Source organism: Spea bombifrons, chromosome 1 (genome assembly GCF_027358695.1).
Source record: "Spea bombifrons isolate aSpeBom1 chromosome 1, aSpeBom1.2.pri, whole genome shotgun sequence".
Lineage (NCBI taxonomy): Eukaryota > Metazoa > Chordata > Amphibia > Anura > Pelobatidae > Spea > Spea bombifrons.
In genome coordinates this window covers 22484581-22509741 of record NC_071087.1, presented here as the reverse complement: position 1 = coordinate 22509741, position 25161 = coordinate 22484581, and the positions used below count along the sequence as shown (strand labels likewise).

The window sequence follows — 25161 nt, the reverse complement described above, 5'->3', positions numbered from 1 at the left end:
CATAATTAAGCTCACCCGCCACGTCAAGGCACACTCTCAATAGGGGTAGGCCTCGTATTATACATTTGTATTATTTGAGCCTGTGACTAGCTTAGCGCACCAACATTTTTTCTTTTCCCTGTTTGCACATATTTAAGGTTGTTGGCTCCTCATTAGTCTGGTTGCAGCTTGCTGTCCAGGGGTTAATAGGGAGGAGGTGTATTTGCACCTCCCCCAACACATTTATAAGGTTTTGGTAGCAGTATAAACTGCTTTGTGTGCCCACTATGTAGGAGGTGAGAGGAGGTTCTCACCCTATTGAGAGTGTGCCTTGACGTGGTGGGTGAGCTTAATTATGCTTTGGCCAATTCATATAACCAAAACCTCTCATTTATATTATGTTTATATATTTGTTGCCAACTTTATTAGGGTAAGAAGCGCAGACAGTTTTTGTTTTTTTTTTAAAAAAACTATTTGAGACAGGGAAATGTTTCCTCACTTTTACCTAACTTTCCCAATAGTTTCCCTCTAATGGTCCCCAAGAACCACAGTGGTCGGTAGAATAGGTCATACTGAAAAGCTCACGTGGCTCTGTCATAGGACTCCTTAGCAGGGCTCAATCCCCACTCAGCATTGCTGTATAGACACCACGCGTGGGGATCTTCATTAGACACCTGGTGGAGTTCCTCTACTGCCTTCTAGTGGCGAATCTTCAGTGTTGCATGCAAGCACTCATGTGCAGCAGATCCCTTTTGAGGGCACCACTACGAGGCAGGATGGATCCATACTTTCATGTTGTTTACGCCAAAGTCTGACCCCGCATCTGAATGTTGCGGTTGGAATCGAGACTCATCGGACCAGGCAAAGTTCTTCCAGTCTTCCATTGTCCACTTTTGCTGAGCCTGTGCGAATGATAGCCTCAGTTTCCTGTTCTTAGCTGACAGGAGTGGCTACCGGTGTGGTCTTCTGCTGCTGTAGCCCATCTGCTTCAAGGTTCAACCGGTTGTGTGTTCAGAGATGGTTTTCTGCATACCTTGGTTGTAATGAGTGGTTATTTGAGTTACTGTTGCCTTTCAGTCATCTCAAACCAGTCTGCGCATTCTCCTCTGACCTCTGACAGCAACAAGGTATTTTCATCCACACAACTACCGCTTACAAGATATTTTCTCTTTCTCAGACCATTCTCTGAAAACCCTAAAGATGGTTGTGCATGAAAATCCCAGTAGATCAGCAGTTTCTGAAATAATCAGACCAGTCCGTCTGGTGTCAACAACCATGCCATGTTCAAAGTCACTAAAGTCCCTTTTCTTCCCCATTCTGGTGCTCGGTTTGAACTTCAGCAAGTTGTCTTGACCACATCTACATGCCTAAATGCATTGAGTTGCTGCCATGTGATTGGCTAATTAGCTGTTTTTGTTAACAAGCAATTGAACAGGTGTACCTCATAAAGTGGCCAGTGAGTGTATATTTCATAGTGGTAACATTAATAGCAAATTGTAAGCTGAAAAATATAACATTAACCATAAGAAGCAACGCTAAACTAACAAACAACATTAACCAGATGATTGTGTAGTAAAAGGAATACATCAACTAAATAAAATGTTCATTTTCTGTAATCGACAACTCTTTAAAACAGCTGCCAGTGCACAGACCAGGCTTATCAGGGCAATCAGGATAGTAAGAGGTTTTTTCTTCCGTCTCCTTTAGCATTGCACACGCTGCACCGTTTTTTTTTGTTGTTTTTTGTGTGTGTGTGTGTGTGTGTGTGTGTGTGTGTGTGTGTGTGTGTGTGGGGAATCTGAAAGCAAAATGTCCTGCCCCATTTGCAAGATTTCCTGGAGATAGTGAAGGACAGGATCATCTTGTGCTAAAATCTCCCAACTGAAGCTGAAAATATAAAAATGTTTTTTTTTTGGTGATCTGCCTTTTTAAAAATAAAAAACACATTCTAGGTTGCAATCTGCATCATGTAGATCAGAACATTCTTATACCAGGTTTTAGTCTTCCTTATACTGAGGTATGGCTGCAGAAGTTGTAGGCCTTGATGCAGGTCAGTAATAGACCCGGTGTTATCGTTGTGGATGGCGGTCAGTACATACACATCCTTCCTGTCTCTACATTTTACTGCCAGACTCTCCTCTTGTTGCAGAGCTAAGAACACCCCCTGTTTATCTTGATACCCCTATGTAGTTTTGGGAGCTCTTTGCAATGTTTTTCTTAAGGTACCAGAAGTTACAATATCCCAACAAAACAGGAGCTTGAACAAAGACATTTGTAGTAATTATCTATATCCACACGATCTTTCACTTATTCCCAGAAGGTCTGGGCTACCTAGCGGGTCAAGCTGGATGTCTTTGTCCTCAAATACCTGCAAGGTATGAGTACCCACTACCACTCTAACAATTTGTAATCCCATACATAGAGTACTTAGAGGAGATGTATCGCCTGAATCCTAGCCTCCCTTTATAGGGATTAATTCTATATATATTTCTCTGAGGGGGTATATGCTTCAGGAAATCTGCTTTGGAAGTTGGTAATTAAGGGGCACATTTTTTTCAAAGCAAGTCAAACTAGGGGTAATGTTTGGGGAGGCTCTGGGTGTTTTCACTAACATGTAAAAATGAAAGAAGAATTTCTTTATCAAATTTGTGCCTGTGATTTCTGACACCGTCCCAGCTGTCCACCCGCAATCTCAATCTGCATTGCACCGGTTGAGCACTTTCACGTGATGACGGGGCCGGTACATCACTGGTCTCTACTGGCAGCAGGACGAGACCATGCAGCCATGTTAGACCATGTTTTTGCTTGGGAAGTGCGTTAGTGCCAGTACCACAACATTCTCTCAATTATTCTCTTTTGTTACAATAAAAGGCTACAATAATCTTAAAAGCATTATACATATTTTCAGCACGACTTAGGCCTAGCTATTGCTCTTATATTTCTGTGTAGAGGAGATCATGCTCATTTCCTATTATCAACATCTGTACTTACCAGGTCAATTTCAGTCAAGTCATACCCCCTGGTGTAAAAAAAATTGCCCCCGGGGCCCCCAACTTCACCAAGCAACATGTCCCACAGTGTCACCTTTGCCCTAAACAGCTTATAAGTGCCTTTGCCCCCCCCCCAATCAGCTTATCAGTGCCATCCTAACGCCCAAACAGCCTGCTTGTGCCATATATGGCCCAGCTTGTCAGTGCCCTCAAACAGCTTGTGTGTGCCATCATTGCCCCAAACAAGTTGCTTTGGGCAAAGATGTAACACACAAGCACACATATGTAAGCACAAGCACACAAATTACACACACTTACTCATACTCACTAACAGACATGTATACATTAATTCTAACACACACTCTATCTGACCCCACCTACACATCTATGGTCGCATACATACAAAAAAACAAAACATGCCTGCCCCTGCAGCTTTCTGTCCTGCGGTACCACAGGGTCACATGCCAATTCAGGGAGACAGGTTGGAAGGGCCCTTTCTACACAATTTTGAATTGGTAAGCGAAGACCGGCTCCGAAGACACAAGTCACGGGCCCCGTCGCAGGAGAGGGAGAGCTAAATCAACACCGTAAGTAACAAGACAAGTAGTGACACCTTCAAATGAATCTGTGTCAATGTCGCAAAGGGTGCTGCTGGGTTCGTCATTCAATGAGAGTCCAAGGGAGTCTAACTAGATTGCTTCCAAAGTGAGCACTTTCCTTGGTGATTGGAAGCTTTTAGCAGCCAAAACTAAGAGAGCAGAAGGAGTGATAAAGTTAATAAGAAAAAAAAGTTACACAGGCATGATGAGAATGTATTTACTTGTGAACAGGTGTTTTTGAAACCACAAATTCTGACTTAAAAAGATGCTAAAATTGGCCACAGTTACTCCTTGTAACTAGGTTAAACAGATTTGTTCCTTGAAAAGAAATATATATATATATAACTAGAAATGTGCAAGGAATTCGTTTTTACAATACATTTTGAAAGAAAAAATATCTCTAAGAGAAGCATTTATATACAAGCATATACAAAAAAATAACATTAATGAACAGCAATATACACAATATCACAGTGAGGACGTTGGCAAGTACACCAATCTGTAGCGTGAATAAAAAATGCAAAGCAGCCTTTAAGAGAACAATGCAACACAAAGCATGGCCTGTCAAACAGAGAACACCCACGGGATCCCAAACAGAGGGAAAAACTGTGCAAAAAAGCAACATGCACCTCGATGCAAACAGCAGTTTATGTCTAATGGTTAAAGTGTGTTAACAAGGACTCTTCAGCTGCTATGCATAGTACATCTCTCACGCCATCTGTTTTTCTTTATACCATTCAACAAATTCATCAAGCAACACTGGCCCTGCGGAAACAAGCAAGGGTAATAAGTGATACTTATATATACACATACATACACACACCGTATTGGCTCGATTATAGACCGCACCCTTAAAGTTTGGTGCTATTTTAAAGAAAATTTTACTTTTAGAGAAAAAAAATACACATTAGCGGAATGGTAAAACAGTATTTTATTTAATGACCAGGAATACATGTATTTTAACATTTTTGGTATCATTATGCAGTTAGTCAGCATAGGTTATGTAAAAACAGAAATATGGAAAACCAATAGACGGTTTAAGGTCCCCCTTAATAAATAATGCACCTTACTTATATTATATTATTCTTACTTACTAATGCATCCCCAGACTCCCTGGTGTCTAGCGGGGGCAGCCGGTGGACGTCTGTGCGACGCGCGTACACAACCTCTGCCGCTGCTCGCCAATTCTCCGTCATAGAAGCCCCGGCAGCAGCGGAGGTTGTCTATGCGCATCACACGGACGTTTGCCGTCTGCTATGGAGGAGGACGAAGGTCTCCTGCAGGGCTGCAGGGAATCCTCCTCTCTGGCAGCCTTCGAATATCTGGGGGGAAAATTGCGGCCTATATTCGGGCCAATATGGTATAAGGGGGCCAATAAAAAGAGCACGTAAAGTTTACTTACAAGCTCCATCTTCATCATAATTGCTGAGGTCCATGTTTATTGTTCGGCTGAATTCTAGTACATTACACCACTGGTCCTTGTTAATCACTTTATATTTTGATTGCTGAAAAGACATTTTATGAGATGCTTGTTATTAATCTTAAGAATACATTGACATATTCTGCTTCAAAGGAAAAAGCCACATTTTTTTGCAAGGACTGGGTCCTTTTGCAGATGCATGGCAGGATTCCGCAGAATTCCCTGAAATACGTTTTCCCCTTTCCCCGCGGCATTCAGCCGTATGCATCTCCCTGCCCGTGATGTACTCACCTCCAGTCAGATTATATAATGTGTTCAGGCAACTGCATTTTAGTCATCTGGATGTGCTTTAGCTCTCTTTTTTATTACTGCTGTTTTATTTAATTAAAATGAAGCTATAATATTCCCAACAGAAGCACAACGCATAGCAGTTATTCGCCACCCCTTGTTTATTCTGACACCAAATAAACCCCTTGTTTATTCTGACAACACCTGATGTTCCTGAATGAATGGGTTCAATGGCTAAATTACTGAAACAATGCAGTAAAGGAGTCATGGTTTGCATCACTGCACCTTTTGCATAGAAATGTTTTATCAATGTTAAGTATCTGCCAGCTTCTTGTACTTCCTAGGCAGTGCAATGTATAGGCACTTACGAGGTTAAAAATAAAAGTTCTACAGTGCAAGGTTACAATACAGTATTATAACCATATAGCTACTTGGGTAGTTTCCATAAAGAATGGCATATCCAGTGCAACGTGTATCATATATACATTAACCATAAGATCAAAATGAATACTAGTTACAGGGTTAGTGGGAATAGGTAGCATGACACTTATCCTGAAGATAATGTTCTAGCTCTATCTTAACCCAAACTATGAGACACGAGAGACTAGTTATCAAATTGCCTGTGCTAAATTATAGAACGGCTCAGTTTAAATCAAACCAGACTAATGAAAGTCGGTAACAGACTTCATTGCATTGCCATCAAGAATTAACTCAGAGTGCTGATTTCACAAAGAAAGCCATCCGACAAAAAGAAGTTTTTTGAAAAATCCAACATACATAGCATTGTATATAACATTGCACTTTATGCCCGAGTTGAAAAGGACCTCACCTTTTAAATCTCATGCATGTCAAGTTACTTTCTGCGTCTCTCCCCCACATTTAGTAGCCACCTTCTGTAAAATACAATGTGATTGTGGTGCACTGGGATGGCCTTACCAACGAAACGGCGTTTCTTTTAGCAAGTTACATTTCATACATTTTAAGCATGGATCACGATGATGCTAGTTGTAGATGCTAAAGGCTAGCTCTGCTGAAAAATATATCAGTAAATTATATGTGTTTCCTAATGTTTAACCCCTTAAGGACCGGGCTCATTTTTCGTTTTGTACCCTGTGGGACCGCAGCTGTTTTGACACTTTTGTGGTGCTTGTGTTCAGCTGTAATTTTCTCCTCACCCATTTAGTGTACCCACATAAGTTATATATTGTTTTTTTCAGGACAAGATGGGCTTTCTTCGGATACCATTATTTTGATCGTATCATCTTATTTACTATAAAAAAAATAAAAAAAACATGGTGAAAAATTGAAAAAAAACACATTTTATGACTTTTATTTGAAAAATCTTTTACTCACCTAAAAAAGCAAGTAAAAAAACTAGCTAAATAGATTCTACTACTTGTCCTGAGTTTATAGATACCCAATGTTTTTATGTTTTTTTGCTGTTTTTTGTACGTTATAGGGCAATAAGTACAAGCAGCGTTTTATGATTTCCAAATCTTTTTTAACAAATCTGGTCAGTCTGCCTACATCTCCTCTTTGGAAGATCTTTGAAGCCGGTTAACTCAATTAAACCCCCTCAAACCATATATTTTTGAAAAGTAGACACCCCAGGGTATTCCAAATGCTGTTATTTTAACCCTTTCCATGCACCAATTATAGAACTACACTTTGTCAAACTTTGTAATAGTAATTTTTTTTTATTTTTTTTTTCACACAAATTGTACTTTAGTTATAGATATACAGGTCCTGATATATGTCACTGTAAAACAACCCCCCAATATGTGTTGAGGAACATCTCCTGAGTACAGCGATACCCCACATGCATGGGTTTGTCAGAATGTTTGGCTGGTAAAAGACTACTTTTGGGGCATGCGTAATCCAGGTGGTCATTTGGTCATTCTGCCTCCATCTCCTCTTTGGAATATCTTTGAAGCGGGTTAACTCAATTTAACCCATTCAAACCATATATTTTTGAAAACTAGACACCCCAGGGTATTCCAAATGCTGTTATTTTAACCCTTTCCATGCACCAATTATAGAACTACACTTTGTCAAACTTTGTAATAGTATTTTTTTTTTTTTTTTTTCACACAAATTGTACTTTAGTTATAGATATACAGGTTCTGGTATATGTCACTGTGAAACAACCCCCCAATATGTGTTCAGGAACATCTCCTGAGTGCAGTGATACCCGACATGCATGGGTTTGTCGGGTTGTTTGAGATTTAAAATGCCACATTTGGGAAGTGCGCTTTTTTTCTCCATTTTGGTCAGTCTGTACCTATGCCCTATCTTTGAGCTTGGCCACTCCAATTTACCCCATCAGCCATTTTTTTTATATATTAGACACCCCTTGGGTATTTGAAGTGCTTTTATTTTAACTCTTTGTTGAGATTTTTGAGAAATTTTAGCACTTGCTCAAAATAATAAACTTTATTTTTTTATTTTATTTTATTTTTTTAATACTTTTTTTATATTTTTTTACACATTTTGCAATGTACTGGATGGTTCATCTAGTGACATCACTGCATAATTATTTTTAAATGTTAGCACATTTTTTTTTAATTTTTTTTCCATTTTTTATTTTTTTAATTTTTTTTTTTAATATTTTACTAATCACATAGTGATTAGAAAGCTGGGTTCCATTGACTTGCATGGTTGAATGCAGTACCTGTATTCAACCTGCAAGTGGAGCCAGAGTTCTCTAGAGGGTCTGGAGACCGTCTAGCTAACTCTTTTATCTTTATTGTTTATTTTCCCGGGCCGCCGCCATCTTGATTGATGGCGAAGATCACCGGCAGCGGTGGCTGTGACCGCTCTCCGGAGCGGTCACAGCCCATCCAAAGGTAAGTGTTTGGTGTCGCTGGATGCCTCCTGATCGAGGCATTCCAGCGACACCATTTAAGTTTAGGAGGCGATCGTCGATCGCCTCCTAAACGCTTTTAAAACGGGCGTCCGCCGCCATACAATGTATGGCGGCTGTTGACGCCCCGGGGAGGGGCCAGACATGGCCCCCGATGCCGATCTCGGCGTTACTGAATGCCTCGACATCGAGGCATTACAGTAACGCCGTTTAAGCGAAGCAAGTGATCGTTGATCACTTTCTAAGCTTATTTAATTTTATGACGGTTCAGGACCGTCAAAGGTCATTTAGCGACCTTCATGTCATGACGGTCCTGAACCGGCAAAGGTCGCGAAGGGGTTAATATGTTCCTTTGTTTTTCTTTATGTTATTGCCACAAATTTAATGAAATGTTTTTTTTTCAGGTAAGGTTAGCAGCTGCGGTAGGATAGCCCGACATACCTCTAGGAACTGATGAAACACTGGAAAGAGTGGCCACGTTTTTCCTAGTAAAAGACCCAACATGCACTTTGCTGTATTCATATCTAGGCTCCTCTGGTCTTTTTCCTATAGAGAAATATATACTCATTCAGTGTTACATGCACCACAAATACACTTGAAACATCTACAAAAGCCTTTGGAAGAACACGTAAAACAAAACACACACAAAAGGACAGGACTTCATGTGCAAGAACACATTTGTGTAATATATATTTTTATATATATATATATATATATATATATATATATATATATATATATATATATATATATATATATACACATATACACATATACACACACACACACACTACTGTGCAAAAGTTTTAGGCAGGTAAGGGGAAAAATGCCATAAATTAGAAGGCTTTCAAAAATAGACATAATAGTCTTGGTACACTTGCATGCATCTGTCAGATTTCAGGTCTCCTGTGCACGTAGGTGCACTCAGGTGTGAACTATGTTTTTAATATTGAAGTAAAATAAAAGCTGGAAGCTTTTTCATTCAAGTGCTGGATCGACCCCTTCTTTTCCTTCCTGTTTATTCCACGCATCGAGTCCGTGCGGATCCGTGCAGAAGAATATATAGGGGGGTGAGCTGGCTTTTGCATTTATTCACACTTGCATGCAGTCAGTTTTTTGTTGGCATATAGTTAGGTATATGTTTAAAACAATTATACCAAATAGGTGCTAAAGATGATCAATTTAATAAGTAGGTTGAACCAGATGTGAAGGAGGAATAAAACTGCGTGACTAACACCCAAACTCATTAACAAGTTGAGGTTGAAGTGTAACTTCAAAAGACATGCCAAGACTGAGCACAGTAACAAGACACAAGGTCTCTCCCAGTCTGTAATGTTAAAGGCAGAAAGAAGGTTCTAGATGTTCTGGCCAAGCTCTTTGAAGAACCACAAAAAAAAACAAAAAAAAAAAAGGGCAATGTTTAGGACTGTAGACGCAGCAGTCGGCCAAGGAAAGACATCATGCTTACTTCACTTTGCATTCGGAAGATGTCGAGCATTGCCATTGGAAGAAAACAGTAAGACCCTGGTACAACCATCTACTGTCCAGAGTCTCGTCAGACGTGGTCTTCAAGACTTGTGACCAAAAACCCAAACCTCCGACACGAAAACAAGACCAAGCGACTTAACTATTCACGCAAACGCAGGAACTGGGGTGTAGAAAAACGGAAATTGAAATACTTGGCTGTAGCAGAAAGCAGCTTGTTCACCAAAAGGCTGGAGAGCGGTACAAGCATGAGTGTTTGCAGCCATCAGTGAAACATGGTGGAGGTATCTTACAAACTTGGGGCTGCATTTCTGCAAATGTAGTTGGGGGTTTGGTTAGGGTTAATGGTCTCCTCAATACTGAGACATACAGGCAGATACTTTCCATTAGGGCAACACATTTATTCTGCACCATGACAATATTTTTTGATTTAGCTTTTTCTTTTGTTCACTCACTTTGCATTTTGTCTATTTTTTTCACATCTGCCTAAAACATTTTGCACAGTACTGTATATGTAGAATACTCACAATACTGTGAAAAAGTATTTGCCCCATCCCGATTTCTGCATATTTGTTACACTTAAGTCTTTCAGCTCAAACTAAATTTTAACAGACAAGACAGATGCAGTTTTGCAGTTTTTAATGATGGTTTCGTATATAGAAGGAATGCTATCCAACCCTACCTGAAGTCATTGATAATTGGGTTAAATTTCACTAGACACACCCAGGCATGATTACTCAGCCATGTCGAATCTAAACATTGATTAAATAGAACTAGGGCTGCAACTAACGATTATTTTAATAATCGATTAGTTGGCCGATTATTTTTTCGATTAATCGGATAAAAAAATGCAATTTTTTTAAATTTAAAATAATGTAATAAAAAACGTACAATTTACACTTTCATCTCTTTATTGCAATGGCCTCTCTCTATTCACCTTCTTATTTTACTGACATAATAATAAAAGCTACAAGAACCCAAACACGGTGTTTCTCAAACTAGGTTTTAATACAAAGTTATTAGTAAATATTAATTCATATGTTAACTATTTTTCATATTTAATAAAAACTATGAGAAAAAAAGCCTTGTTTAAATTTTTTTTATTTACCAAACTGCCCCCGGTTATGCACATCAGACCCCCAGCTTGCCACTCTGCCCCCATATATGCCTTATACCTCTTATATGCCAGATTCCACTGTGCCCCCTGATATGCCACTGTGCCCCTGATATGCCTTATACTCCTTATATGCCAGTGATATGCAACTGAGCCCCCTGATATACCTTTTACCCCCAGATGTTTTATGACCCCCTGATATGCCTAATATCGATATGCCTTATACCCCCTATATGCCCTGAAATTCATAATACCCCCCATACACCACTATAACTCACCCATACACAACTTTGGCTCCTCCCCCTCCCATACACCACTCTGGCCCCTCCCATACTCCACTCTGCCTCCTCCCCCTCCCATACATCACTTTGGCTCCTCCCCCTCCCATACACCACTTTGCCTCCTCCCCCCTCCCATACTTCACTCTGCCTCCTCCCATACTCCACTCTGGCTCCTCCCCTCTCCCATACAACTCTGGCCCCTCCCATACTCCACTCTGGCTCCTCCCCCTCCCATACTCCACTCTGCCTCCTCCCCCCTCCCATACTCCACTATGCCTCCTGTCAGCAACGGATCTTCACTAGACAAGGACTTTCACTGCAGCTTCACAGAAGCCACAGTGTAAGTGAAGTGCAGTAACGGAGGCTGTCTGTGCGATGCAGACACTCACAGGCTGACAGAGAATCATCCTCTCTGTCAGCTGGTGGGGGTCTGCATCGCACAGACAGCCTCCGTTACTGTCAGTAACGGAGCCGGGTTATAATCCGATCTCTGTTTGAAATCGGATTATTATAAATCGATAAAAATCGATTCGATTAATAGATGATGAAATTCGTTGCCAACGATTTTCATAATCCATTATTATCGGTTTTATTGATTAGTTGTTTCAGCCCTAAATAGAACCTGTCTTGCAAAGTGAAGTGAGCTAAAAGGTCTAAAAAAATCAGCTTATGATGCTGCGAAAGAAATCCAAGAACAGATGAGAAACAAAGCCAGACATTGGTCCGGGAAGGGTTACAAAGCCATTCTAAGGATGTGGGAATCCAGTGAGCGCCATTATCTACAAATAGAGAAAGCCTGGAACAGTGGTGAACCTTCCCAGCAGTGGCCGGCGACCAATATTCCTCCCAAGAGAACATTGACGACTCATCCAACATGTAAAATGGCATTCATGGGACGATTGCAAGGTGGAAACTATTGCTGACCAAAATAAACAAATGCTCATCGCACTTTTCCCAAAAAACGTATCGGTGACCTCCAATTAGTTGGGATAATATTCTGTGAAATGATTAGTCAAAAGTGGAACTCTTTGGAAGAGCCAGGTCCCATTACATCTGGCATAAAGCGAACACTGCATTCTAAAACAAGATCATACCAACAGTCACACAATGGTGGTAGTGTGATGGTCTGGGGCTGCTTCATTACCTGTGCGACTTGCTATAACTGATGGAACCAGGAATTCTGCTCCCTACCAGAAAACTGAAGGATAATGTCCGGCCATCAGTTTGTGACCTAAAGCTCAAGTGCAGTTGAGTTATGTAGCAGGACAATGATCCAAAGCACACGAGTAAGTCCACCTCTCAAAGACTTAGAATTCTGCCGAGAAGAGTTGGCCAAAATTCCTCCAAAGCAAGGTAAAACACTCAATGCCAGTTATCGGAAATGTTCACAGTTGTTTCTACCAAAGGTGGCACAACCAGTTATTAGGTTTAGGGGGCAATTACTTTTTCACATGGGTGATGTACGTTACCATCAATAAATGAAATGATTAGAATAAATGAAATTGGGAAGGGACAAATACTTTTTCACAGCACAACACATGTAATCATGTTAACCCTGTCAAATCTGATCTCACTAGAATCCCTGCTCTGGCCTGGAAAATCTTTACAGAGCGCAATTTGTAATATAAAAACGCTACAGCTCGGTGGAACTATATCCCCTATGACACTCTGGCCAGTTTCTGGCCAAGTATCATGGATGCTTCTTTCTCAGAAGCGAATATGCATGTGACCGAAAGTAAAAGCTAATGATGTTCGCATGAACTTTCAGTTAATGTTTTACCGTAATTCTGCTTGTTTGCTTACCCTACTAAAATGCATTGCAGAACAGGTTGGGACTTTGGCGATAACACTAACCAAAACAAAATCTCACAACAATCCGTTATATATAAAATACAATGGTGAGGAATGTAAGGTTCGCTGCAGGGCAATAGCTAAGCCTCCTAAATCTTACTCACCCGTGCAAAATCAAATGCATATCTATAAATAAGTTTGAAATTAGTTGGCTCGTTTAATAAAGACCTCAAGTAATCCAGAGTATTTCGTAGTTTCTCTGTTGTATCACATCTGGGGAAAAAATAAATTAGAGTTAAAAAAGCACACAAAAAAAGCTACATATATGTAACCTGACTTGAGAAAAACATAAGAAATTACTTTCTCTGAAAGACTTTTCACAACCACTAATTTTAAGAAGCTTTTTTCAGTACTGGCTTTTGTGTCACTTGAATGAGGCAAAAATGCACTAAAGGGTTATTTCTGGGAAAGATTTGGGTATAGAATAGTACCAAAAATCCACTTTTTAACACTGTATTTAAAATAAGTGGAACTACATCTTAGTGGCTTTAGATAAACTAACGTTATTCAGGTTTCTTTACGAGTTTATTTAATCTCATCAGTGCTTTATATTTTACAGTCTTTAAAAAAAAAAAAAAAATACACACTAAAACATGAAACGGGTGGCTCTACGTAGACATTCAGTGCGTCAGTAATGGGTGGTTATGCTTGCTAACAGAAGACACCGTGTGGTATCGTGTAAATGATCAGAGCACAATACATAAAGACTTACTGTAGGGATGTCATTCCTTTTAACCATTCTTGTAGGGTAAAGTAACCCATATTCTGTGCATCCAATTTCCAAGCTAAAACGAGCATTACTACCTAACGAGAGAAATAGAACACACGACGTAATGAATTATAAGCACTGAATACACACCATAAAGTTCACTGGGAAGTTTAAAGTCAGACATCTGAAATCATGCACAGGGTTATATTTAGAGTTTTCTATAAAAAATAACTGAAGGAAAGAATGTTCATGTTTTGCTGGTGGGCTGGCATTGGCCAACTCAACTTCCCCCACTTGCTCAGTTTAGGGCTTTAATGTGGTAAAGGGGGATTACAAGTGCTTGAAATTTCTCCCACCTTGGCCAGCAGGACTGATTTTGGTAAAATATCAGGATTGAGAAAACGGCTCACATCAGTACAACAAAAATTCAGCGGGTCTAGTCTTCAAGCTACCCGACAAGACTGTCCCACATTAAATGTCAGTTGGTATCATTGGGTACAACTTAAAGTGTTTTTTTTAAACCAGGAAGTACCATCAAGCTGTACAGACAGCCTAATCATAAATACCTAGTGCTTTACCACAAGCTGCAAAATAAGACCATAAGTAAAAAACATTTCAAACATGGATTTTTGACTTACATTTTCTGGCTCAACACCAATGTCTTCACAAAACTTCTCCATGCCTTCAGGACCAACAACATCATCTGCCCCTAAAAAATTATAAATGTTTTGCATTTGTGACTTAACACACTTAATTCAGGAGATATTTAACCAAACCCTGGAGTGGTTTAAATTAACCCTGAAAAGTAAAACTGCCACACCAAGGTCACACTTACAAGTAAGCAATTCAACTTCTAAGGAACAAAGTCAAGAAATGATTGCATACACAAAAAGAAAGGTTGGAATGCAGCACTCAGCAGTGAAATGGTGCATGAGCCAGGGTACCACCAAGTCCCTCAATAAATCCAAAATAAAGAAGCAGAGGCTCAGCACTCAAATGATAAGGTGAGTTAATTTCACACAGGCAACGTTTCGACGCACAGGTCTTTCTCAAGCCTGGGGCGGCCTATATCCGAGCCAATACGATATATATATATATATATATATATATATATATATATATATATATATATATATATATATATATATATATATATATATATATATATATATAATGCATAAGTCAGTGTGACTTCCAAGAAGATGTACAGAGGTTACATACCTGCATATTCATAGAACCACTCTAAGCATCTCTTGCTTGAAAAAGCTTCTTCTTCAGATTTTATTCTGGAAGAGTCGTATTTCTTATACATTCTTGAATTAATAACAAACATGTATCACTTAATCAAAGATGACAAGGTCAAAAGCATAGTAGTGAAATATTTATAAAACTTCAGTACAGCTTTTTTTTTCATTTGGAAGGGAAAAAAATTCAACATACAACACTAGAAAATGAAGCCGCTGCATTAGATGATGTTTATGCAACTTGGACTTCAGTGTATTTACAGCATGTAAATCTCACAAAACAGCTTCTCAAAACACTGTTTTCCCCATCTTCAAACAATTATAGGTTTCATTAATTAATTCTGATGTTGACACCTATATATTTAGCTTTATGTACATGTTCCTGTTCTGTTTTCAACACCTAATTTACTAGACAAAAAAAAAAATTCTTTATAATAATGTCTCGTGGTATCTAGATTCACACAACTGGAACCTGTAGCTAATGACAGCCTAAGGAGAAAAAGGACTTTAAAGGCTTTACCATACACCACTTGGTGTGATTTTTGATTAGGGTATACCAGAATCACATAAGATATTAAAGCAGAGGTCTGCAGGTAAATGTCTACTGTTCCCTTAAATATAGTTCATACAAAAAATATAAATGCAATCCTATACAGTGCTGTGAAAAAACACTTGCCCCTGATTTAATTTATTTTTGCATATTTGTCACACGTAGATACTTCAGAGCAAACAAATTTTAATATAAGTTATTGAATGCAATTATTAAATAAGTATGTATTGAAGGGGCAACCCTACCTGGTCCTATGTGAAAAAGCGACCCCCCCCCCATTAGTTACTAAACCAATTAACCAAATATAATAGATAATTGGGTTCAATTTCACTAGACATAGCAGGCATGATTACTGCCAGCCCTGTCGAATCTAAACAGCAATTAAATAGAACCTATCTTGTAAAGTGAAGTCGGCTAAAATGTCTTAAAAAAAGCAGCAAATGTTGCTGCAAGCTAAAGAAATTCAATAACAGATGAGAAGCAAGGTCCCTGACATCAATCAGTCTGGGAAGGGATACCATTCTAAGGCTCTGAGACTTCAGTGAACCATGGTGAGAGACATCATCTACAAATGGAAAAGACCTAGAACAGCGATGAACCTTCCCAGGAGTTGCCGGCCTATCAAAGTTCCTCCAAGAGCGCATCCTGGAGCACACAAGAAAACACAACCCAGACTAACAAGAACTGCAGGCCTCACTTTCCTCAGTCAACATCAGTTCACAATTCCTGAAGGAGAACCTCTGAACCTCTGAATGGCTCACAATGAAAGTTTTGGAGTGCCCAAGTCCTGACTTGAATAAGATTGAGATGCTGAGGCATGACCTTAAAAAAGGCAGTTCATGCTCAAAAACCTTCCATTGTTACTAAATTAAAACAATACTGCCAGGAGGAGTGCGCTAACTCTCTCGACAGCGGTCTAAAAAATTATTGCCGGTTAGATTGTGCCACATTTGGCAGCAACCAGTCATTAGGTTTAGGGGGCAATTACTTTTTCACATGGGTGATGTAGGTCTTTATTAACTCTTTACCTTCAATAAATGATATGATCATTTAAAAGCTGCATTTTGTGTTTACTCACGTTGTCTTTGATTAAAATTAGCTGGATGATCTGAAACGTTTAAATGGAACAAACAAGCAAAATCAGAAGAAGGGGCAAATACTTTTTTTCACAGCACTGTAGACAGCATATCCAGCACTATTGAGCTGAAAAGCATGAAGTGAAAAGTCATTGCACAGAAATCCTACATCCTGATTTGGTTCATTAAGTATATTACAGCTCATTTTGGAATATGCATTATTATGTCACACAGAAATAATTTAAGACTCTCACAAATAAGACCTATTCTAGCAGCACAGAACATTTGTTTAGGCTAAGCCATTGACAGAATAATCTCCTACAAAAATCTTAGGTTAACTAAGAACTAGTAGTTACACTTAATAATGGATTAAAAGGACTGGGTACAATGTCATTTGAAAAGTCTCTTACCCATCATGTCTACTTTTCTTAGCTAAGAGATCATCACCTGCAGCAGGTCTCCTCTTTTTCCTTGGCGGCATTGTTTTGCTAAAGCAGTCTGATGAACTGCACGAGCGAAGATTCCCTGAAAAGAGAATTCAAGGAAAAAATTTGACTTAAGAGTGGATTTCTACCAGTGTTTTCAAACAAGAAAAAGACACTTCAGATTTTAGGGGGGGGAAATAGTAAATTGGAGCCATCCAAACATCTCATGTGGCAAATCAGAACCAGATAAAAATTTAGATTTAAAAAAATAAAAAATAAAAAATACAGTCTGAGGTACCGGTCTGGTGATCGTCTTGGCCCACGTCTTCAGTCAAATTCTGTAGAGGAAAAATACCAGATATTTTTAATGAACGATTACCGTATTTATCGGCGTATAACACGCACTTTTTAAACCTAAATACGAACCTGAAACCCTACCTGCGTGTTATACGCCGATAAATCCTAGAGCTGCACGATTTGCAGCGACGTCTCCCTCACTTCCGGTCCTGGGGAGGGTGCGTGTTATACGCCGGTGCGTGTTATACGCCGGCAAGTACGGTACATTACAAATCTAACACTCTTGATTTTAGCACAAACAAGAACCAATATATTAAACTAATCTGGAAGCTCCTAATCCAAAATGGTTAAAAAGGAACAGCAAATGCCACATCTATGAGATGTCTTCATGTGCTCTCCCACTCCCTACGTTAACCAGAATATGCACTGCGGTCATAATAACTTACAAGGTTTTCTTTTCTTCTTTAAGATGTTAATACTCATCTTAATCATTTCCTTGATCCAGAATGAATTGCCTGTCAAGCCTCAAATAATTTATATGCCTTGTTGTTATCACAGATATATTTCTCTATTAAGACAAGTGCTTAATTGAAGTAAACATGTTTTTTCTAATTTATATGTCATATTTAGTAAGTGTGACAGACCAGGGATCATACCACCACGATTTTAAAATGCTGGCCCACCACAAGGAAGAAATGTTAACTTTTTGTGTGTTTGTTTTTTTAATGAGGAAACCATATGAATCCATTTTAAATCCATCCTGTTAAATGGATTACACCTGAGTGCCATAAATCTAAAATTTAAGGAGTTCATCTTCATGAAGAAAAAAAAAAATCTAGAACTAGGAATTTAATTCTGAATTTTATATCAGACATATTTTAGTAGCCGGAAGTTAAAAAAAAAAGTCTCAAAATGAAAATACTATAATGAAGAAAAAAATTATTAAGCATGGAATATATTACTAAAATTGAAAAAGATAACATTTTAATTAATACCCTTGATTGGATCTTACTTTATGGGTCCTTTGACTGTAATAGATGTCTGGTTGACCCAGCTTTAGCTCTTACTACTAACATATTTAAGCAGATGTAACATTCACCATTTACTTGATCAATCTCTCCACAGATCCAGATCATTTGCTATATTCCTGGTAAATGCATACGACACATTTACATACCTTTGTACATCAGGTCATCAAATGTATGTGCGTGTCGGGGGGAGGGATATATTACCTTTAAAAACACCTTTTTAAGTCTGAGTATTTCTACAGCTACATGACTCAAAGAGGTGGCAATGATCAGATTTAAACTGATAAAAATATCTGAAAATCGTTAACATTACCAGCCTGTTAAGTGTATGGTATATCTTGTGAATATTGGCCAGTGTTGATAGATGTGAGTTCAGTTGAAAATCTGTGCAAAAACAAGAAATACAGGTGGTTATTCATGCCATAAAACAGTGAATATCTATTATAATGTTAAATGATATGGGTAATTTTTAATTCCCATGAAATATTCTATAAAACAATAGGTTCCACATAGAAACAGGGCACGGTAAAGATTCATAAATAGCAGGACATGCCTGTCAGCTTAATTGCAGGGATCACAAAAGAAAATGATTACCATGGCCAGGATGCGGAAGCTAAAGAGGACACTGCTGTGGGTCAAACCACTTTGTAATAAATGCTGTGAGCCAGAGTTTGGTCATATGACGACTGCTAAAGGTCTATTAAATCCCCTGTAAAGCCCTTTAACTCTTCCAACTAGTTCAAAGGCACACAAGGTAATATCCAACATATTTGATGTAATATTGTGGACTGGATCTACAAAGACATGCATAGATATGACAAAATATCTGCTGCTTATCAGTGTGAAGTATACATTCACAGATCTGGGATATGCACCCCTCATCGCTGATAAATGTCCATCTTTCGGTCAACTGTGAAAACTACTACATGTGGTGAAGAAGGGATGGGGGGGGGGTTGAGGTCCGTTTAACCTCACCTGTTCCCAAATGAGTTCATCTAGGGTGACTGCACTGTAGGTGTCTAGACATCTCATGCTCTTCATAAACAAGATCATGTTCTGCCTTTTTTTGGTAAGACTATAAAGGACATGAAAAGATGACTGCATCTGAAATCATCAATCATGTTATGCACCTTAGGAGTCAACGCTTCACGCATGCAGACGATAACTGCATCGCAGAAAACATCCCTCCCTTGCCTAGTGTATCCCGAAATAGCCAAACTACAATAACAGAATTAGGAAGTAATGTGAGATGTAAATACATGTGAAATGTTGCTAATGCACTAAAAAAAAATTGCAGAAGATATGATGAGCTTTGGGGCTCTACCCTACTTTGAGGTATCAGGTGCAACTGGTTTTCCAGCCCGCCCGCTGACCACAACGGAAGAGCATAGGGGACGGCAAGTACTGCGGCAATAAAAAAAATAATTAATCCTTCCATGTACTAAAACAAGCCCTGAAATACATAATCAACTGACAGCAACATGTTGTGGATAACTTTTTTGCGTTGAATGTCGACTTTGGGTTAGTGTTTATTTGCCTTTCATTCGCTTTCAGTGCACTGTACAAAATCCTGCTAGTTAGATGTAATAAGAAGCCATCTTGATTTTGTCAGGAAAGGAGTATCTCTAATGAGACAAAATACCAATTAGTCAGGTGGTTTTAGATTTAATGCTTGGGATTGGGCCGGTCCCGTACAGATGGGAAGTTAGGGCAGGGCTCAACAAATCCCAGGCGCCAGGTCGCCATGGCGACTGATAGGCGCCTAGGTGTTTGTGAGCCAAACCACACATTCGGCAAAATGCCAAAAAAAAAAAAACGGCCGAAAATAATCCCCGCAGGGGCCACACTGCTTAGCTGTGCATTGCTCTTAATGTGCAAGCAGCGTCTCTTGTGCTGGAGTGGCCACAGGAAGCAGGAAACCAGAGGAGTCACATGACTGCTCTGTTCCTCCTCCCAGTGGGCGGGACAAGAGAAGTTTGTGCAGAGAGAGAGATGGAAGCAGCAGGGCCCCTATGGAAGTCTGCATGTGAGAGATCTGCAGTGCAGGTAACGGGGTGAAGGAGGGTGTATGAATCAGTGTCTGTGATAGCATGGTTGTGTAAGTGGGGGGAGGAGCATGGCACATGGGGCTCTAAGTGATGTGCAGCATCAATACACAAGGGGGGGGGCAGCAAGCCAACCTGGGTATGTCCTGGGTATGTCTGGGCAGGACTGCGATTGGTATTAACAATCAATAACTCGAGACTGAGTGCTGGGGCAAAGTGTGAGACTGAGTGCTGGGGCAAAGTGTGAGACTGAGTGCTGGGGCAAAGTGTGAGACTGAGTGCTGGGGCAAAGTGTGAGACTGAGTGCTGGGGCAAAGTGTGAGACTGAGTGCTGGGGCAAAGTGTGAGTGCTGGGGCAAAGTGTGAGTGCTGGGGCAAAGTGTGAGACTGAGTGCTGGGGCAAAGTGTGAGACTGAGTGCTGGGGCAAAGTGTGAGTGCTGGGGCAAAGTGTGAGACTGAGTGCTGGGGCAAAGTGTGGGTGCTGGGGCAAAGTGCGGGTGCTGGGGCAAAGTGCGGGTGCTGGGGCAAAAAAAAGTCCTGTCTCCTAACTTTTTTAGCTGGCTCCTAGATTTATAACAAATTTGTCAAGCCCTGAGTTAGGGTGCCTTCCTTTGTTGAGAGTTAGGAATGCTGCTTTGTTTTGTGTTAAGTCTCAGATGTGCATATGTAGAAATGATGCTTTCATAAAGCTATTTGGTTTCTGTGGATCAGATGCCTGTCTTTAATGCATGTGAACTGCTGACAAAAATTTACCCATGATCACTCCCAGAACACGGCTTATAGAAACCCAATATAGAAGAAAGAGTTTGGAGTATGTTTGAAGGATTCCCCGTTGTTTTCAAGGATCAATGAAACAAATTGAGTTCGCTTAACTGAACGCTACAGTCCCTATCGATGTGTGGCATTTCACTGATCAATCCCAGCCACAGTGGCTCTTCTTAGCATGTTTTGTAGATGCCTAATTTAACCCCTTGGAACCGGGGAGTTTTCATACCCCAAGGACCAGAAATTTTGCTTCTATAATGTATGTGGAACAGCTAAACAATGACCCAATTTATGTCCAGCCACGTCTCCCGATTAGTCATATATATTATATATAATCCCTCCCCCCCCCCCAAGAGCCACATTGGCCATGTTTTCCAGGACACACAAGTTTTTAATATTCCTGACAAACCCAGATAAAATGCTGCCATCACTCATATGGAGGGCAGCATTTTATCTGGGCTGGTCAGCAATATGTAAAAGTTATATGTATCCTGGAAAACATGGCTGATGTGGTCACCCTAGTTTGGGGACCTCTCAAATCTTTTAAGCCAATCAATGTATTTCATTTAGATTTCATTTCTAATTTTTTCATTATTGTGTCTGCTTGTTCTCCTCTGCTCCATATGTGCTGATCACAGTGTGATCAGCAAGCGAGGCTCTATAGCTCCATCTATTGCTGATCACAACAGATGCGATAAATAAGACCTATTCATCCTATCTAGTCTGGCTATTTTTCCTGATGTACAGGAGACCTTAATCAGCCCTTGATCTTGTCTTAGATTCATGAGAGCTTTATGCCTATCCCATGGATGTTTACATTCATTCACTGTATTAGCCTCTACTGCCTCTGATAGGAGGCGGTTCCATTTACCTACCACCCTCACGGTGAAACAAACGTCGGATGGCTATTTAATAGACATTAGTTATTTTAAACGTAAGTGCCACTACATAGGTTTATTTCATGTAAATTGCAGGATATGGGAAATCATCCGATAGTCTACTTCGTCACACCATGTAGTTAACTCTACAACACTGATGTTAAAAAAAGAACAAGAACACAAAAGCTTGACTCCACAATGCGCCTTCTGTTCTACATAAAATACTAATTAATAATACTTTGCAAACTGTATCACGACGTTTCCTCTGCAATGAAATTCGGGACTGAACTCAGCAGTCATCCGTTGTACTTCTGACACTCTAGCCAGGTCATGACGTTTGAGATCTATTATCAGGAATACACAAGCATACCCTTTATGTCAAATAAAAAATATATTTATATGTATATTACATACACCGGTTTCACCGACCCCCATTTCACTGCAGGGTCCGGATGTGAACCCGGCTGATAAGTGCCACGGATACTAAACGGACTTTGTGGGCTGCATGTTTACCCAAGATGCTCACTATCGTGGCTATGCGAATGCAACAGCCATGTCAGAGACCAATCCTATAGCCTTCTGTAAAGCCACCTACAGATTTGCTGTAGATGTATAGGTGAAATTTTAGACTGTGTTCTCCTCATTGTGATGTGCCACCCAGTGCTACGGAATATGGTGGCGCTATACAATCATAAACTGCACTTCTACAGACTGCCGACAGCCAAAATCACAATAAAACACAGTTTTAAGGTTTTGGTGAAGAGTATCTACTTTCCACCATTAATTTATAACAGAATATAAACTGATGACACATCCAGACGGTACCAACTTTCTACAATGGATGCACTGGGTGACAGGAGTGACACTTTACACCAACAGTCCATTGTGGGGTGAGAGCACAAGCTGAACCATCACTGGAAAAGTACAACCATATCCCCGAAATCCAAGGCATCTCAGGATCATGGTACCTCAGCATTTGCCCCTGGGGCAGATCCCCCCACTTTGACTTAATTGGCCCTTACCCGAGGGGCCCCAAAAAAAACAAAACAATGAATGGCCCTTCGCGTGAGGCACTCATACAGGTGACAGCCCCGCTAGAGTTGGTTTTACAGCAAATACCCTCTACAATCCCACCCTTGAGTAGGAGCAGCCGCCACCGGAGGTCTGGCTCCTAGAGGGGGATGGGACGTCAGACGATGATGGCGGCTGCTTTGATTACGCAGCAGCAGGAACCGCAGCTCCCATTACATAATAAAGCTAATATTTCTGGCCACATACCCCTGAGGGGTCGCAGTCACCTTGTCATGGGCACCGGCAAAACACAGAGACCGTAAATAGGCCCTGCGCCCCTTGGTGCGGTCACCACAAGGGCCAGGGTCCCCGGTCCCAGACGGGGCCTCTACTTACTGACAGCATCCGAGTGCATTTTCGTGTGACGCAGACACACAGGCAACAACCGCCTGGTCACCCCGTTACAGCTCCTCGACCCGCACTCACTTCGCAGGGCACACGCACACACACACACTGTGCAGCCACGCCCCGATACAGAATGGATTGGCTCGGCACCGTAACAAGCCTTCCTCCTCTCCAGTTCCATTGGCCGATAACAGAACGGGAGGAGAAAGCTGGTTGCGGGAGAAGGGGGTGGGGTCAGTTAGCAAGAGTGGGGAAGAATTAGAAGTTGTTAAATATGCGGATCTCCGCCCCTTCTCCGTCTTCATCATCCCATCAACAGCGAGCTTGGAAACTGAGGACAGTGCCGATGACGGTACGTCAAACTCAATTGGCCACTCACCGTGACGAAAACGCCAGCTGTTTTTGGAAACGGTGCTCATTGGGCAAACCGTTCAGGTGGGAGAGCACGTGGGGACCACCCGCTTGTTGTCTCTACCGGTTCAGTGTGATTGGTAAGCGAGGGCTGTGACGTCCTTGGAGGCGGCTTTATCGGCTCGAGAGGCTGAAGAGTGCTGTGTCTGTGCATTATGATTTTATATATATATATATATATATATATATATATATATATATATATATATATATATATATATACACACACACACACACTGATGGCAGAACCGCACAGAAAGGTTCTGGTCCATTGTATCTTAGCAACAGGTGAAAAAAACAAGGCTTTGTTAACCCGGCCAAGTGATTTGCGTAGCCAAGTTCTCAGTGACCGGAGTCTCTATAATTGGACAACAGTGACTTTGTTTTCCAGAGTCTGTTAAAAATATAACAGGTGATCGGTCTGACCTTTAATGAACCCGAATGCCAGCCGTGTTGGGACTGGCGAAAGCTATTATGCAAAGTGACTCTGAATGCGCTTGTTAACCCAAACACCGTGAGTGTGATTAGTGACGCTTGGAGCTGAAACCCAGTAAATATAAGACGTTAACAGCAGCAGCCGCATACTCCGTTCTCACGGCACGCAGTCCGATTACAAGACGTGGCAGCGCTTTGGAAAGAATGGTTAAATATTGGCATTTAACTGGCTTCCCAGATCAGAGACGGCATCGGTTTCCTGCCGGTGATATAGTCTGGCCTTCTCTATACCTTGCTGCCATTTTATGTGCTATTTTCAATATTAGTATTCAATATGAAACCCCAAAACAGCCATAACCTTCCCCAAAATGATTTGGGCTCCACTGAGATCTTTCTAAAACAGAATGTTTTTCTCAAATATCATTTAGAAATACACTATAAAGTTATATATAGTATAGGCCTGCTAAATGGCGTGACTGTAAGTACTTGAGTATACAATATTTGCCTGAAAAAGCACTTTATGTGCATGTGTGCAGATGGCTTGTTATACCCATTGAAACTGTAGCCGAGCCACTATTGGAGCTACTGGCAGTTTCTTCCGGTCCAGTCTACGATTCTTCAAAAAGGGCCAGTCCAACTAGGACTGGCCCTTTTTGTGACCCCATGGTAGATTCGAGGCTACTAGCATAGTGATCAGCTACAAAGAAGGCTCCAGGCAAGCAAAATGTGAGGGAGTATGTATGTTAGAGTGAGTGTGTATGTGTAAGTGTATATGTGTTAGCATGAGTGTGTATGTGTAATTGTGTGTTAATGTAAGTGTGTGTGTGAGTACTTATTTGTATAAAAATAAGCCTGGGTTCGGTGAAAGAGGCAAAATGCATGGGGAGGTAGGGATTCTGGTTTTGCTCTGTAAAGTGCATGTGATGGCTGTACCCCTTTAACACGCAAGTTTATTTAAGAAAAATCCTATTACGATAGATTAAATGCTTTCTAAAGATTGTCTGACCAGCT

The 25161-nt window shown here is 40.5% G+C and overlaps 1 protein-coding gene across 1 annotated transcript; it reads right to left on the bottom strand.

Annotated features, from left to right (window-relative positions):
- Positions 1 to 3771: 3771 nt before the first annotated feature.
- DCUN1D4 (defective in cullin neddylation 1 domain containing 4) lies at positions 3772 to 23427 on the bottom strand. Its single transcript, XM_053458438.1, has 11 exons — positions 23296 to 23427; positions 18513 to 18583; positions 17173 to 17212; positions 16860 to 16974; positions 14801 to 14892; positions 14218 to 14288; positions 13583 to 13674; positions 12975 to 13083; positions 8581 to 8685; positions 4971 to 5073; positions 3772 to 4333 (listed from the first exon to the last, which is right to left on the bottom strand). The coding sequence occupies exons 1-11, from the start codon at positions 23312 to 23314 to the stop codon at positions 4278 to 4280; spliced, it is 873 nt and encodes a 290-aa protein (XP_053314413.1). The 5' UTR covers positions 23315 to 23427; the 3' UTR covers positions 3772 to 4277.
- Positions 23428 to 25161: the final 1734 nt, after the last annotated feature.

What these genes read in the sequence shown, in the direction of transcription:
- DCUN1D4 (XM_053458438.1), bottom strand. An exon ending in TTGGTGTTGAGCCAGAAAAT is followed by an intron (nt 13,675 to 14,217) that starts GTAAGTCAAAAA and finishes TTCTCTCGTTAG; the next exon opens with GTAGTAATGCTCGTTTTAGC. An exon ending in ATGCATTTGATTTTGCACGG is followed by an intron (nt 8,686 to 12,974) that starts GTGAGTAAGATT and finishes ATTTCTCTATAG; the next exon opens with GAAAAAGACCAGAGGAGCCT.